The 15,941-nt window shown below is 49.9% G+C and overlaps 1 protein-coding gene across 6 annotated transcripts in view; it reads right to left on the minus strand.

Moving 5' to 3' along the window:
• CACNA1E (calcium voltage-gated channel subunit alpha1 E) overlaps positions 1 to 15,941 on the minus strand; it is a 318,792-nt gene that overhangs the window by 63,988 nt on the left and 238,863 nt on the right. For all 6 annotated transcript variants that reach the window (XM_036234543.1, XM_016141140.2, XM_036234544.1 and 3 more), the window contains exons 10-19: positions 11,907 to 11,960; positions 11,274 to 11,363; positions 10,096 to 10,305; positions 9,263 to 9,375; positions 7,559 to 7,671; positions 7,064 to 7,195; positions 6,564 to 6,636; positions 5,620 to 5,737; positions 1,143 to 1,210; positions 318 to 415 (exon numbers count right to left, since the gene is read on the minus strand). In XM_036234543.1, coding sequence (XP_036090436.1) covers positions 318 to 415; positions 1,143 to 1,210; positions 5,620 to 5,737; positions 6,564 to 6,636; positions 7,064 to 7,195; positions 7,559 to 7,671; positions 9,263 to 9,375; positions 10,096 to 10,305; positions 11,274 to 11,363; positions 11,907 to 11,960 — 1,069 coding nt within the window. The remainder of the gene's footprint in view (positions 1 to 317; positions 416 to 1,142; positions 1,211 to 5,619; positions 5,738 to 6,563; positions 6,637 to 7,063; positions 7,196 to 7,558; positions 7,672 to 9,262; positions 9,376 to 10,095; positions 10,306 to 11,273; positions 11,364 to 11,906; positions 11,961 to 15,941) is intronic.

Here is a 15,941-nt window from a genome sequence, read left to right on the forward strand (position 1 = left end):
TACACATTTAGGTCTCCGCTTAAATGTCACCTCCTCTGAGAACCCCTCCCAGACTGCCCAGACATATCCCTCCCAGCTCCTGCTCCTCTCTTTATTGCCCTGTTTGCCTTTGCAGCAGTTAGCACTATCCAAAGTTATTCGTGTGCGCTCATCATCTATCGCTCGCTGAGAACAGAGGCTGTCCTGCTCGCTGCTGTGTTCACGGGACGTTTCATGGCATGGGGCGGGCACTCTCAGATAACAAACGGGTTTTGGGTTGATGACCTGGCTGCTGGCACACGAGCCCGGGGGCAGGGAGGCGGGAACAGCCGACTCACTCGATCGAGGGCATGTTGGGCGCAGACATCGGGCTGACCTCCTTGGCCTTCTGCAGAGCGTGTTTCTGGTTGAAGGCCTCTTCTTCTTCCTGTTCATCCTAGACACAAAGAAGAGATGGCTGTGCCTGGCGCCCCATGAAGGAGAGGGTGGCTCCCTTGGTTCCCCCCAGAGCAAGTTCTAGAGAGCAGAGTGAGTGTGGAGAGCAAGGGAAGAGGTTAAACAGGGCAGTATGAGGTCAGCTAGGCTGAGACCAGCAGCCAGGCCTCCTCCGCCCAGGCGTGGCCAGCTGGTCTCTTTCCCACCCCATGGGGCGCCGTGGAAGTCGACCCCAACCCTCAGCGCTTAGTGGCACAGGTCACAGCTGTGAGGGTCAGAGGCCGGGTTGACATGTCGCGGATGCCCTGCGGCGTCTGGCAGTGATGGAGCAGGGCCCGCCCCGGCAAAGCCCCCTGACGTTAAGCACTGAGTGGCTGTGCCTCCCACAGCGCCCTCTTCCCCGAGAGCAAAGTGTCTCCGGAGCCTTAGTTTTTTTTTTATTCTTCACGTCAGAGTCCTGTGAAGGGCCCCTCTGAGGGGTCGCAGTGGTTTAGCTGTTCTTTTCTGTGTCCTACGAGAGATGCGGCAGTCCTGAGGCTCACCAAACTCAGAGAAAGTGAACCAGGCTTCCTTCGTGGATGTGTGGCTCTCCAACTGTTCTCCCTGACGGGGCCTCCCTGACGGGGCAGGCCCAAGCCAGACACTGCAGACTTTTGGGGAGAGCCTCAAAGGCCGGGGGGCACCCAACAGTGCTAGAGAACTATCGGATCCCAGAGGACAATGCTTACCTTGGTCAGCTCCTGTGCGTTGGCCAGATTGTCCACGGCGATGGCCAAGAACACGTTCAGCAGCGTGTCTGAGGTGATGAGTTAAGGATGGGCAAGTAAGAAAAGCAGAAGGCTGCAAGCAAGGCTGAGAGGGCATGTCCACGTCTTTCCTGATGGGGACACTAGAAGCTCCTCAAAGAGTCACTTAAGCAGGGGCAGTGGGAGGAGGGATGGAGAGGTCACACAGCTCTGCTTGAAAGAGACTATGTCCTTCCCTCCCTGCACGGACGACATCAGTCTGCACAGAACAAAGAAACACCTGAATCGAATCCCTCGGGGGGCCAACATGGAGTGAAAAGGCCTGTAAACAGCTACGTTGTCTACTCACGGCAACGTCAAGCAGAATCACTGAATGACAAGATGGGTATGGAGGCTGGTGTGGGAACCTGTCTCTCTTTTCTGGGAGGCTAGAATTGAGGTCCAGCTACACTAGTCGTGCTATTCTGTCCTTAAAGATGAAAAGCAACGAGAACCCACAGCCCCACCACTGACCAGCTCTCAATAACAGGACGCTAACTTACTTCTCTCATTCTTCTCGTCCCGATGGAGTCTATATTTCATTGAACAAAATGTCATCTAGCACACGAGGTCATTACGGAACTCATCTCTATTCTATATTCTAACCTCTAAAATCTCAATTTTCCAACTGTCTTTGAGGCCCATATGTTCTGGAATAAAAAATCTAGTTCTAGCATAAATGCCCAGGTCTCACTACCCTCAGAGAAAAAGGTGCCATTGTGACAAATCAGCCTTTCGTGTCCATGACTCGATCACTGCACGGCTTTCTTCTCACAGGTTTCTCATGTTTAGTTTATAGTCTGCTCCAGCCCCCTATTAGGTTTGGGGGCAGAAAACTAAAAGAGCATCTTTTCTCTGTGAGAGTCTAGAAAAATGCAGAACTACAGGTGCCTCACCTAGCTCTTCCTGTTTACTCCACCCATCCCAATTCGAGTCACCCTTCCCCTCAACCTCTCGTGATCCTGGAGAAGTCTGTGGTTTATAAGGTGCATCCAAATAAATGACCTAATTTACCATCACAACTAAGACAGGAGACAGACATCGTTATCCTCCCTTCAGATGTGAAACGTGGAAGCTCGAAGAGCATCAAGTGACTTTCCCCAAGGCCACACAGCGGGTAAGCGGAGTCACTGGCATTAAAACCCCATCTTCCTTGATCTAGATCCCGTGACCGGACATGAGTTTTGGAGTTAAAGGGACTTGGTTTCTAGTCTGCCTCTAACAGTTTAGTAATCAAGTAATTTCTTCTAAATCTTATAAGGTAATGATTAGATGGAAAGTTCCAGTAAAGCACTTAGTACATACAGGGACCCATGAATAGCACAAATGCAATCAATGTTAGATATGGTTAGTCACGTTAGCATCAATCATGATACTAGTGTTTTTGAGATCTTACTATGTGGTAGGCTCTGTTCTGTATTAACATGTAATTTACTTATTATTATTATAATCTTCCCACTGTTCCAGCCTACAGTGATCATGTCCTTTCTTCTTTCACTCAGCTCACAATATCTCCGATTATTCAATACGACATATTCGAGTGTGCTGTAGATTTGGATATTCCATCCTCTCTATATTTATTCTCTTTACCAAACCAGTGTACAAAATTCTTAAGATCAGGAACCTGGAGAGGAAAGGCTTCCTCTCTTTTATAAAGCCACCATTACCCTGATTCCAAAACCAGACAGAGAGAGTACAAAAAAAAGAAAACTATAAGCCAATAACCATGATAAACGTTGATGTAAAAATCCTCAACAAAATGTTAGCAAACTGAATTCAGCAATATATTAAAAACATCATACACCATGATTGAGTTGGATTTATTCCTGGGATATAAGGTTGGTACCACATCCACAAATAAATTAATGTGATACACCACAATAACAAATCGAAAGATAAAAATCGTATGATCATATCAATAGAGGCAGAAAAAGCGTTTGACAAAATTCAGCATCCACTACGATTAAAAAAAAAAAACAAAAAACAGAACTCTCAGCGAAGTGGGAACAGAGGGAGCATTCCTCAATGTAATAGAGGCCACATATGACAAACCTACAGCTAACATTATACTTGATGGGGAAAGGCCAAACACGTTTTCCTTAAGGTCAGAAACAAGACAAGGATATCCAGTTCTACCGCTTCTGTTCAACAGTGTATTGCAAGTCCTAGCTACAGCAATTGAACAAGAGAAATGAAAAGTATCTAAATTGGATGAAAGATGTAAAACTGTCATTATTTGCAGATGCGATGATACTATATAGAGAGAACCCTATATAAAGTTTAGGGTTTATATAAGAACCCTATATAAAGATTCCATACAAAAAAAAAATAACCTGTTAATAACTGATCGATGAATTCAATAAGGTAGCAGCATACAAATATTCGGAAGTCAGTTGCATTTTTATGCGTCAATAATGAACTTTCAGAAAGAGAAATTAAGAAAACAATCCCATTTATAATTGCATCAAAAACAATAAGATACCTAGGAATTGAATTAACCAAGGAAGTAAAAAGACCTGTTCTCACAAACTTATGTCACTAAAAAAGGAAAATGAAGAAAATACGAATAAATGGAAGCACATACCGTGCTCATGGGTAGGAAGAATCCACCCAACGTAATCTATAGATTCAGTGCAATCCCCATCAAAATACCAATAGCATTTTTTGGAGAACTAAAACAAATAATCTGAAAACATACAGAACCATAAAAGACCCCAAACAGCCAAAGCAATCTTGAGAAAGAACAAAAGTTAGAGATATCACACTACCTGATATCGAAGTATTCCTCAAGGCTATAGCAATCAAAACAGCATGGTTCTGGCATAAAAACAGACACATAGATCAATGGAACAGAATAGAGAGCCCAGAAATAAATCTATGCCTATACAGTCATTTAATCTACAGCAAAGAAGGCAAGAATATAAAATGGGGTAAAGACAATCTCTTGAACAAATGGCATTGGAAAAACCGGACAGATAGATGTAAAAACATGAAACTGGGCCACCTTCTTACACCATATACAAAAATAAACTCAAAATGGATTAAAGACTTAAATGTAAGACCCCAAACCATAAAACTTCTAGAAGGAAACATAGGCAGTAAACTCTGATGTTACTATTTTTTTTTCTGATATATCTCCTTGGACAAGGGAAACAAAAGAAAAAATTAACAAATGAACTACATCATACTAAAAAGGTTTTGCACAGCAAAGGAAATCAATAAACAAAAAGAATCTACAGAAAGGGAGAAGATATTTGCCTACGATACATCTGACAAGAGATCAATTATCCAAAATTTATAAAGAACTCATATAACTCAACAACAAAAAAATAAATAATCCAATTAAAAAATGGGCAGAAGACTTGAATAGGTATTTCTCCAAAGAGGACTCAAGTCTGTTTTCCAATAGACATGAAAAGATGCTCAAGGTCACTAATCATCAGAGAAGTGCAAATTAAAACCACAATGAGCTATCACCTCACACCTGTCAGATTGGCTATCATCAATAAATCAAAAAACGACAAATGTTGGTGAGAAAGTAGAGAAAAGGGAACCTTCGTACGCTGTTGGTGGGCCTGCAAATCGGTACAGCCGCTGTGGAGAACAGTTTGGCGGTTTCTCAAAAAATTTAATAGAACTACCTTTTAACCCAGCAATTGCACTTCCGGTTATTTATCTAAAGAAAACCAAAAGTCTAGTTCGTAAAGACCTACGCATCCCCATGTTCAAGGCAGCGCTGTTCACAATAGCCAAGATATGGAAGCAACCTAAGTGCTTAGAGATGACTAGATAAAGAAGTTATATACAATGGAATATTACTCAGCTACTAAAAAAAAATAAAGTCTTACCATCTGCAACGACATGGACGGACCTAGAGGTTATTACGCTGAGTGAAATAAGTCGGGCAGAGAAAGGTTTTACTTACATGCAGAATCTAAGACACAAAAGAAGTGGATAAACTAAAGGAAAACAGACTCAGATACAGAGAACTAACTGGTGACTGCCAGCGCAGGAGCGGGACTGGAGGGCTGAGGGACAAAGGTGAAGGGATGAGGAAGTACGAATTAGTCGCTGCAAAGCACCATGGGGATTTAGAGCGCGGCGCAGGGTGCATCGTCAGTATTACTGTAATGGCTGTGTGCGGTGCGAGGCAGGCGCTACGGTAATCGGGGGGGGGGGGGGATCACTTCCTGGATTGTCTAAATGTCTAACTTTCAAAAATTTTAAATTAAAAAAAAAAAAAAAGCCTTAAAAATGTAAAGCGCACACACACCCACACGCCCAGATCAGGATCCTTGCTTCTCCTAGTTCCCGGAGCAGGGTCCACCCCGCCCCCGCCCTGCCCCATGTCAGTGACCCCTCCTCCAACGCCCGTCTGGGCCTGCAGGCTGTACAGAGAGGAGCATCCTGCAAAGGATACAGTTTCCAAACAAGGTGAGCACGATGAAATAGATAGCCGACCACATGCCCGAGCTGACCCCGCCCTGGGAGCGGATGCCGTTGTACATGACCTCGTTCCAGTCCTCACCCGTCAGGATCTGCACAGAGCAAACGACGGGCAAGTCAGAGACCTGGGCTGGTTGAGAAAAAGGGGCCAAGGAAAAGGGGAAAAGTCTGGGCCTGGATAATTTCCATCTACCCCCTTGCTTGGCCACCCTGCCAGGAAGAGGGGGGAAAAAAAAGTCACTCCCATGCATAAAGCCACAGAAGAACATTTTAGACATTGGAAACATTGAAAACAGTAGGAGAGCGTCAAAAGGGACGATTCCAGTCCTGAAACCGCAGAGTCTCTGCCACTCCTACAGGAACCGCCCAGGTCCGGCGGTCCAGTCACTGCCCGCCTGGCACAGGGGGCACTGGGAGAAGGAGCCTTGTGGGCTCCAGTTCTAGAAACCTGGGTTCTGGTTCAGCCTCAGATCGTGGCTCAACAGTGTTTTCCTTTAGCTCTAAGACATTATTGACTTTGAGTTTTTGTCGTTGTTTTTTTTTTTTTTTTTGAGAGAAGTGGGTGGGAGAGGTGGGTGGAAAAGATACTTCATTAAATGGACCCGCTGCTTCTGATTTAAGGAAACCATAAATGTGATATGTCGCTGCATGCCTTTGACTTAGCGTCTCCTGCAAACCTGCAAATGTAGGGAGAAGGCGAACGAAGCCACCCCAGTGGGGCTCTTCTGTTACTGGTAAGAGCAGAGCTGCAGAAGACCCAGAAATTACTGTAGTGATGACTCCCCCACAAGCAGGTGTGCCCCGCTGCCCGGGACCAGCCTGGAGGGGACACGCAGGATTCTGCTGACACACAGTCGCCTCACAGTGTGTGCCCAGGGACCCTGCAGCACATTTTAAAACTGTCTGTTGGCTTCATACCTGGAATACAGTCATGATAGCTGCAGGGAAGGTGTCGAAGTTTGCTGACGGAGTCCCATCATTAAAGTTAAACCTGAGGAGGAAATTCAGAGAGAACAGGAGGAAAATCTCACATGTCGTTTTCCCTTCCCGAGATCATGCCATTTCCATCTCTTCTTTTCCCCTTCTCCACATCCCCCCCTCATCCCCGCTCTGTCCCCGGGGCATGTAAGCTGTGAACATGGCATTAGTGACCACTATGGATGGACTGTGCCCGGGAAGTGAGACGGGGTTCAGGGTCTTGTGCTGCACATTTCCGAAACAGCTCCAGAGGGAGGGGACCCTGTGCAGGGTGAAAAGATTAAAGGCACAGATGCTCGTTCCGCACACACCCTCGCTGGTCGATGTGGGCCACGGACAAGGGTGACCAGGACGGGGACATCGTGATCAAATTAGTGGGCATGGCACCCGCGGGCTCAAACTCTGTGGCTCTTTGGGAGGGAGAGCTCGCTGGTGCTTACCTGCCTCCAAACAGCTGCATCCCTAGGAGAGCAAAGACCACGATGAAGAGGAAGAGGAGGAAGAGCAAACTGATGATCGATTTCATGGAGCTCATCAAGGACACCACCAAATTCCGCAGCGAGGCCCAGTACCTGCGGAACCCAGGCGGCGTCAGAGAGTGGACACCGCGTGCCCGGCCAGCCCCAAGGCCAGCCGGACAGCGGCCTGGTGGTCTGTGGCATTGGCTGTGTTTGAATCCTTGCAGAAAGGAGAGACTGCAGCCACCAGGTGGCTCCTCTCGGGGGTGTGACACTGGATCTGGCACTGGAGATGTTTTTCTGGCCTGATCTTTGGACAGGAGGAGGAACTGAAGAATGGAGGGGCTGCGGGGGAGGTGGGAGGAGGAGAGGGGAACGTGGGAAAGGGGCTCAGGGGATGGGAGGAAAGACGACAAGGCCGCGAGAGGCTTACACGTTCAGAGGTGGCAGAGAAGAGTCTGGATTCCGATCACTTACTTGGTTATTTTAAATATTCTTAGAAGCCGGAGAGCCCGCAGGACACTGATTCCAAAAGACGTTCCGGGTCTGAAGATGGCCCAGACCACTTCGAAGATACTGCCCACTGTGACCTAAAGGGCCGGACCCAGCCTCAGTGAGAGAAGGCAGAGAAGAGGGGAGCATTCTGGTGTGGGGCAGCCGACAGCTCTTAAGGGTCATGATGAAGAGAAAGCGCCCCCCTCCCCGCCCGCCCAGGCAGGACCACGGGTCTGTGAAGGCCGCCAGAGGAAAACCAGGCCCTCCCACCTCTGGCCCCACTGCTCTCCGCTCCCCCTGCTAACTCTAGTCACTCCTACTGCAGACTTCTTTACTGACTACTGCTCTGGCCTTGGCGGAAACTACAAGTCATTGCTTCTGCAGAAATTCGACAGCCGTAACTGTTCTCATGCGACAACGCCTTGAAGAAAAAAGGAGTGGACCTCAGAGCAAGGAAACAAACTCGAATGAATACGGGTTGCATTCCAACATAAAAATCTCGGAGGGGCTCCACGTTCTCTCATTGTTCTAGAATTTAGTGCTAACGAGGATGTTTCAATCGCCCGTATATTAAATATTTTTAAGTCACTCGAGTCCCGCACTCGGGTCCAATATGATGGTACCACTTGGTGGCGTAGAATCTGATTGCTATAGGAAGTAACAATGTCAAATGCACAATTCAATGTATTTTTTGTTTTAATTATATACCTATTGAATATCTACTATAGTCTACACATTGCGTTAGGAGAAATGACAAAAATCAATCCTCACGGCAATCCTGGGAAATATGTAGGAAACTAAAGTTTAGATGGTCTTTCAATGGCTGTCATGCCTGAAAAAATTGCCCGTACCCGGAAACATACAGGCAAGTGCTCAGATTTGTTAGCACGTAGCCAAAAACTTGGCAGAGAAGTGGTCCCGGAACTCGAAGTTCTGTGACCTCGCACTGCTGCTAACTGGCTTCGGGAACCTGCACACGATGTTCTGTTCACTCGGGTGTGAAGGGGCAGGCTGAGCTCTGGCGCACGCTGGAGTGCACGGGGCTCCTGAAAGCAGTGGGGGACAAAAGTGTACGTGGAAACCCTTGAAGACTGTGTGCAACGTGCGCCGGTATTCAGGAAGTGGACACTGGACGGAGCGGTCCATGGGGGGACTTTCTAATACGAAAGTGTGTGTGTACGTATTCATGTGTACGTTTATATCAGGGTGTGTGTGCGTGTGTGTATGTGTGTGTGTATACATATAGATAATTTTCCCAATTTTAAACTGAACTCTAAGAACAAAAAACAAATTTGTAAGCTTCTTTTTTATTGGGCCACCTTCTGGAATCAAGTCTTTTGTCCTTCTCTCCCAGGCATCCCCCAGGATAATAAGTGGTTCAAAACCCTGGCTACGGGTAGCTTTGTCAAATTCATTGAGCTATTCGCGTAAGTGTGCCCTCAATGGTGTGTGTGTGTTGCACTTCAATAAAAACATTAAAAATACAAGAGCTTTCAAAACAGTCAAACGAACCCTGGTATGGCCAGGATTTACTCATCCCTGACCCCGTGCTCACTAATCTCATCTACTTCCCTTTTATAATTTCTGATTTCGGCACTGCATGCTGAGCGAGGGAGCCAGCTGCTTATCTCGCACTGAGGGATATCGACAGGAAGCAGGAGGGCAGGCGGGCTCCGGAGCACTTACCCCGAAATCAAAGCAGTTGAATGAAGAGTGGAAATAAAGGCGCGGCCCCATGCCATACATCTTCAGGGACATCTCCAAGAGGAAGAGTCCCAGAAACAAAAATTCTGCATAGTCTGAAAGCATTGAAAGCAGAGGCATTTGTTCCCCAGATGGCGCAGGCTCCTACACTCCCCAGCCCACCACCCCCACCTACAGAGGAACCCCAAACTCCGGCGGGACCCACACATACGAGGGCCGTTGGTGACCATGGCAAGTCGGTGCCAGGTGAAACCTCATGCTATCTGAATTCTCTCTGACCCGGAAGGAGCCCCAGGCACACTCCACAGGTCAGCTTTGCTCTCCATCAGTGGGTGCGTTGGTCATTGCCCTTTAAATGGCACATGACCCTCTGGAAAGGGGCTTTGATGAGAGGGCCAGGTGTGCCCTACACACATGCAGCCCAGAAGGCCACCTGGAGCCTCCCTCGCACCCAGTGGCAGCCTCGACCAGAGCTACCTCTATGCCCTAAGGTCCGCAGGACCTTGGCGACCAAAACTCCCGATGCCACTGAGCCTCCCTCCAGACACTAAGTGAAGGCCTTAGCACACCCGAGGTGCAACACCACCTTGTCGACTCATCAGCAAAGGTTTATCTGACTCAAAAATGAATAACTGCTGAGAATAGTCACATGATCATCGCGACCCCTTGGCGACAACTCTGGCCTCCCTCACAAGCCAAGAGAGAGAACTCCGGGTGGACAGAACCACCGCCAGGCCCAGCACGGTGCCTTGCTCCCCAAGATGCGCACCCCGATCAAGCTGCCTCCTGAGAGCCAGCAGTCACTGGTCACTTACAGAGGAGGTGGGTGAGCCACTGGGGCTGGTTGTGGTGGACGATGGCCACACAGGCGGTGTTGAGAGCCACGAGGCTCAGCACAATCCAGTAAAACACCTGGGATTTAACCATGTGGCGGACCGAGATGCGCAGAAGCCTCTCCTTGTGCCGGAAGTAGGAGGCCCCGTCTACCTTTGTGCTTTTGATGCTGGCTCGGGCGAGAGGCGTGCCTGCGGGGGACAAGCGAGGAGGAAGGATGAGGCTGCAAAAGAGGGAACCCTCCAGGGGAAAGAGGCGTGCACACACTGGTCCCACGGCAAGGTGACCGCCGCACTGCGGGCCCGGGGACTCGCCACATGCAGCGGCCTCCACCGCCCAACCCGCTTCCTCTGGGCATGCGCAGTGCTGCGAACGCGTCCCGGGGCAGAGCACCAGGCGCACGCCCCGCGTCTGCAAGCCTAACAGAGCCGTGTTTACGTGTGGAACAGACTGGGCTTCTCTCCGGCCTTTTCTTTTAAATATGCTGCAGGCACTGGAGTCACTCTGCGGCATCTGTGGTCCTTCCGGCGCCGGCAGCCTGACGCAGCAGTGGGCTCTGCGCCTCTTCTGCTTTTAAGGATAAAGGGAGCCCCTTCCCTTTTTCTAGGGCCAAAATTACTGCCATCAGTGACAATCCCTCAGAGAGCCTGGGACTGAACCCCAGTCATGGTGGAGGGGTGTCAGTAGGAATTTGTTTAGATGTCACACGGAAGCAGGTGGGGGCTACTGTGCCTAAGCAAACGATGGCAGGTCCTCAAACGGGGGTCTCTAGAAGCAACAGACCATCATAAGCCTTCGAACAGCATCTCAAAGTGGGTCCTCGTTACCGCGCCCAGGAGAGAGAGGATGCATCTGAAGATGGGACCACAGCCTTAAATCTCAGGTGTCACCTAAACAGTATCCCCGAGTCACTTTTTCCTGTCTTTGTCATGTCGATCAGAGCCCCACACCTTTCCCTAGTTAGGTCCCTTGGTTCTGGAGTCTTTGGATTCTCTTCCTCCCTGTGGGACTTGTCAACAGTCAGGCTCTAAGGAAAACACCTCAAGCTAAAGGAGCAAACAAGCAAACAAATCCCCAAGAGAATAAAAAACAACGGAAGACAGGCTCCTCCTTTTTAGGGGAGGTCCGGGGACGCGGAAGGCCTGACCGCCCCACTCACCCACGGAGGAGATGTCGACGCAGTGCTCGTCGCTGGAGTCTCGGGTCATGGCCTCCGTGCGGCTCCGCTTGATGGTGGCCCTGCGAAGCACTGTGCCAGGACAGGGAGGCCCGTGAGCGCGCGCGCACACGCAACCGGGCCACTCCGGGCGGAACCGAGCACTGCGGGCAAGAGGCCCGTGACACAGGCGACTGATTTAACGACCCGACCCGGGCGGCAGAGGTCGCAAGCGTCTACAGAAACATGATTCAGTAGCACCTCTGGGATGCTCGCTAGAGCAACGGGCCCTCCACAGCCAGGTGTGCTGGCGCGTCATCAGTGAGGCCACTTCCGGTAATGGGAGTGGCCCCAAGACGACCCCCACGGATTTTCGAGGAAGATCCCTTTATGTGCCTTTGGCTGTTTGAGGCTTTCCCCCTTTGCACTTTATCAACGACACACCCTGGGAAAAAGCAACTCTTTCATTTTTATCACTTTAAAAAGCATTTAAGTCTGTGACTCGATCCCCTTCCATTTAAAGCAGGAGGGATTTGATGACAGAGACTTTGGTTTCAAATCTCGGAGCGCCCCTCTTTTATCCCCCCCCCCCCCTTTTTGATTGGGAGAGACAGCGTTGGCTGGAACACCTCTCACCTTCCAGGGCTGACGTTCCAGTGTTTTTATTTTCCTCCGCAAGCATGACTTCCTCTGTATGGAAACAAACGGTGGAGTAAGTTATCTGTAAATGCAAAGTTAGTTTGCGAAATGCAAATCCCTCGGGGGCATCTCTGGCTCCAGGGCAAAGGGGAGAGAGGAAAGAGTCCATTGCTCGCTGCAGGCACCAGCATCAGGAAGACACGGAGGGCTGGAGGGAGCTCCCGAGACACACACACCGGAACAGAGGAAAGTTCCTTCGTGAGGGGGTGCTTGGAGGATGACTGGCAAAATTCAGCTCTGTGTCTCAGACACTTTTCAGGAGGATACCGTGAGGGGAAGAACTGATCTTCTTAATGAATAGAAATGAAAAATTTCCATTTCTGTGTCCCTTTTCCTACCCAGGTTCCTGTCTTTCCTAAGCCCCTAAACCTTTCCTAGCGATGGGCTCTTCCTCAGTTTCTCCTGTCTGAAACAGCATCTACCCACTCATTCATGAGGTGAGGCAGACCCTGTTTTAAGCTCCAGCCTGTCTGCTTCTTTGATGAAAGGGCAGAGGACGATGCCTCAGAACCCTCAGAGAGAGACACAGAGCTGGGGGCTCCCTTCCTTGTCCCCACCACTCCATCCTGCTTGCTTGAGCAGAGCTGACAAAGCTTGGGTCTATCGTGAATGTGTCCCTGTGATACTGGCCTTTGTCCACGTTCAGTTCCTGGCAGAGACCACCAAAAACCCTTGGAATTCAGTCTTTTGTACCTTAATGAGGTGAGTCATTGTGCAGGAGGCCTGGATAGCTGAAGAATGGGGCTGGTCACCAGAAAAATCAACCTGAGGATTACAGGGTTATCACTTTCAGCTCCATCTTCCCACCTCCTTGGAGAAAACAGGGGGTGAGGTGGGGGGGAGGCCAGAGATGATTCAGTCACCAATGGCCAATGATCTAATCAATCATGCCAAGGTGATGCGACCTTCATAAAAACCCCAGACAACAGGGACTCAGGGAGCTTCTGGGTGGGTGAATACCAAGCTGCTGGTGGGGTGGCATGTCTGGAGCGAGCATGGCTGCTGTGTGCCCCCCAACTCCCATCCCACACCCTGCCTTCTGTCTCCCTTCCATTTGGCCATTCCTGAGTTGTATCCTTTATGATAAGTTGGGAGTAGAAAGTATGGTTTTCCCTGAGCTCTGTAAGTTGTTCAAGCGAATTATCAAACCTGGAACCATCTGAATTTGTAGTCGGCTGGGCAGAGATGCAGTCATGGAGGACTCTGCTTGAGGCTGGCATCTGAAGCGGGGGAAGGCTTGTGGGATTGAGCCTTGAACCCGTGGGGTCTACAATAACTAACTCTGGGCAGTATTTAGGGTGAGAATTGACCTGAATTGTTGGATAGCCAAAGTGCCAGAGAATGGCAGGTCTGGCTGGTGGTGGAACAACATATTTGCTTGCTGGTGTTTGGAAAAGAACCACACAGTCCTCTGGACTCTCCCCTTGGCCTCCCCCAAAGCAGCCCTGTACTCCACAGAGGTGTCAACATCAGTGCGATACTACTTTCTACAAAGACTTCTTAGAACAAGCCTCACTGACATCCCTCCAAACCTGCCAACAAAAATGGCCCGTGTCCAGTGGGATTCAGAGCCCCCTATCTGGAGTGCGGTGGGATGGAGTTTTGATGCCCACCCCCACCAGCCCGCAACAGACCAGAATGGAGGCCGACGCAACCACTGCCAAGGACTCCAGCTGCTGCAGAGAGCCTGCAGCAGGTCCTGGGAAGCCACGGTTTAATTTAAGCACTGGCAACAAGCACAAGGACAAGCAGAAGAGAATAAAGTCATTACCATAATTCCACTTGCATATAAAATTGAGAGTCTGCAACGTATCTCCCAGGGAGGAGGACAGTTTGAGGCTTGGAGGGTACCACGCAGAATGGCCATTATACCAAGGTATACTGTTTAGCTTTCTTTTCTAAGTACGGCCTCTGGCAAAACTCCACGTTACACAGGTTAAGTGTTATCGGTGGGATGCACCTTCGCGCAGCCACAGGAGGTTTTAAAGTCATTGACTGTGTTCAAGGGCATCTTTTTCCAAACTGGGTATTTGTTAAACTATCTCATAGCAACGTGGATGACCTTAGCTAGAGTCGTGTTTGCTACGTGCAGTGTCCGGGCTTTGGGGTGTGCAGATCTGAGGACCCCCGAGGTAGAGGAAGGTGTGTGGTGCTGTTGAGTATCTCTGGGAAGCGCTCGAGGCCTCTGGATGTGCTGAAACTGCCCCCCCCCTCCCCCAATGCCTTTGCCAAGTTCGCTTTCGAACTTGAGAGTGTCTTTCCAGGGAAATGTAACCCATATGTCTCTGATTCACTCACGCTCCATTTGTAAAGGGAAGGGCCAGGAAGCACAAGTTGATGTCGCAGTGCGTCTTTTTTCTTAGAAGGAGGAAAGAGCTGGCTTTGCCAACTGGAAGAAAGTGCAGCCTTGCGATTCCGCGGGTGTGTGAAAAGCAGAGCCCCGGAGAGCAGCACCCTGTGCCGCTGACCCTATAGTAAGGGAGGGGGTCCGTCAGGTGGCTCCTCCGCCCAGGAAGCCAGTGGCGGTTGGGACTTCAAGCTGCCCACCTGGCCTGGCTTGGCGGCCGATTGGCTGAGAAAAGCTGAGTTATCATTCTGGGAAGAAGGAGGGGATATTCACATCCACCCCCACAAGAGCCTCAGTGGAGAAGAGGCGAAAGGACATGCGGGCAACACGCAGGCCTCACGCCAGGAGAGGCACAGAAATGCAGGCGGTGCCAGAGAGAGAGAGAGAGAGAGAGAGAGAGAGAGAGAGAGAGAGAGAGAGAGAGAGAGAGAGTGTGTGTGTGTGTGTGTGTGTCTGTGTGTCTGTGTCTGTGCGCGCAGCGGGGTATCTGGCTTTGAAACGGCACTTTCGAATCATGCATGCTCTCTCGCCCCTGACAGATAGAGAGCTTTGTGTGTTAGAGGCGATCAGAGTGAATGTCACAGTGTCACTGTGAAGCTCCCGTAGCATAAGACTCGGGCCACTGAGCACCAAGTCGTGTTCCAAATTTTTCCTGAGAGACCTTATGTTTGTGCTGTGCTCTCCAGCAAGAAGAGGGAAAAGATGCCGTCGTGTGTATTTTATTATTATTTTAAAAATTTACTCTATGCTCAGGGAGAAAATAAAGGTTAACACGTGCACAATCCAACCTTTAAAAGAGCGAGGGAAGCAAACGTGGCCGTTTGATTGACAGAGAGTGACCGATGCCCCCGCATGCAGCTAGGCCACAGTCCAGCTTAAGTCTGGTGGCCCTGTGGGTTAATGAAACCACGACAGGTTTAAACCTACACTCAGGGCTGGGCAAGAATCATTCCTGATGCTGAGTCCAAGAGGGAGAAACGGATGACAGCTCAGGGATAGGAAGATCGTTCTCACCATCATGTTACCTGGCTTTAGGTGATGGCCTTGCACTTGGGCTCCCTGCTTCTGGCCTTGTCTTCCTCTTGCCTATTCTCGAGGCAGCGACCAAAAGCTCCTTCGACATCTTAAATCAGAGCATGGCCGTGCTCTGCTCAAAACCCTCCAGTGATTCTTGCCTCACTGGCGCTTACCATGCTGGTCCTTACCGATCTGCGCCCACTCTGCACACCCCATGGTCGCCCTCATCCTGCCTCGTGCCCTGTCCCCTTCTGCCCCTGGGCACTTCCAGCTGCTCCCACGTTACAGCCTTGGCACTGGAGCGGGCCTCCCTCCAGTCTTCTCGCGGCTTGCCGCCTCGCCTCCTTCAAACCCCTCCCCCACGCAGGCCTACCCGGACCGTCTACTTGAAACTGCAACTTCCCCTGCACACCAAAACTCCACCTGGATGTTTTCGCTTGACTCACCCACCCCCTCATCTCCTTATGCGGTACTCCTGTATTATTTTCCCAGCTAGAGAGCAGAGCTTTGGGTGACTGCTGCGCCCCAGGTGCCTGGAACAGGACCTGGCATGACGGACGCATGTGATACACACATGCGACGTGAATGCACTGGATAGTATCACTAGG

This window comes from Rousettus aegyptiacus, unplaced genomic scaffold (genome assembly GCF_014176215.1).
Source record: "Rousettus aegyptiacus isolate mRouAeg1 unplaced genomic scaffold, mRouAeg1.p scaffold_m13_p_17, whole genome shotgun sequence".
NCBI classification, from domain to species: Eukaryota; Metazoa; Chordata; class Mammalia; order Chiroptera; family Pteropodidae; genus Rousettus; species Rousettus aegyptiacus.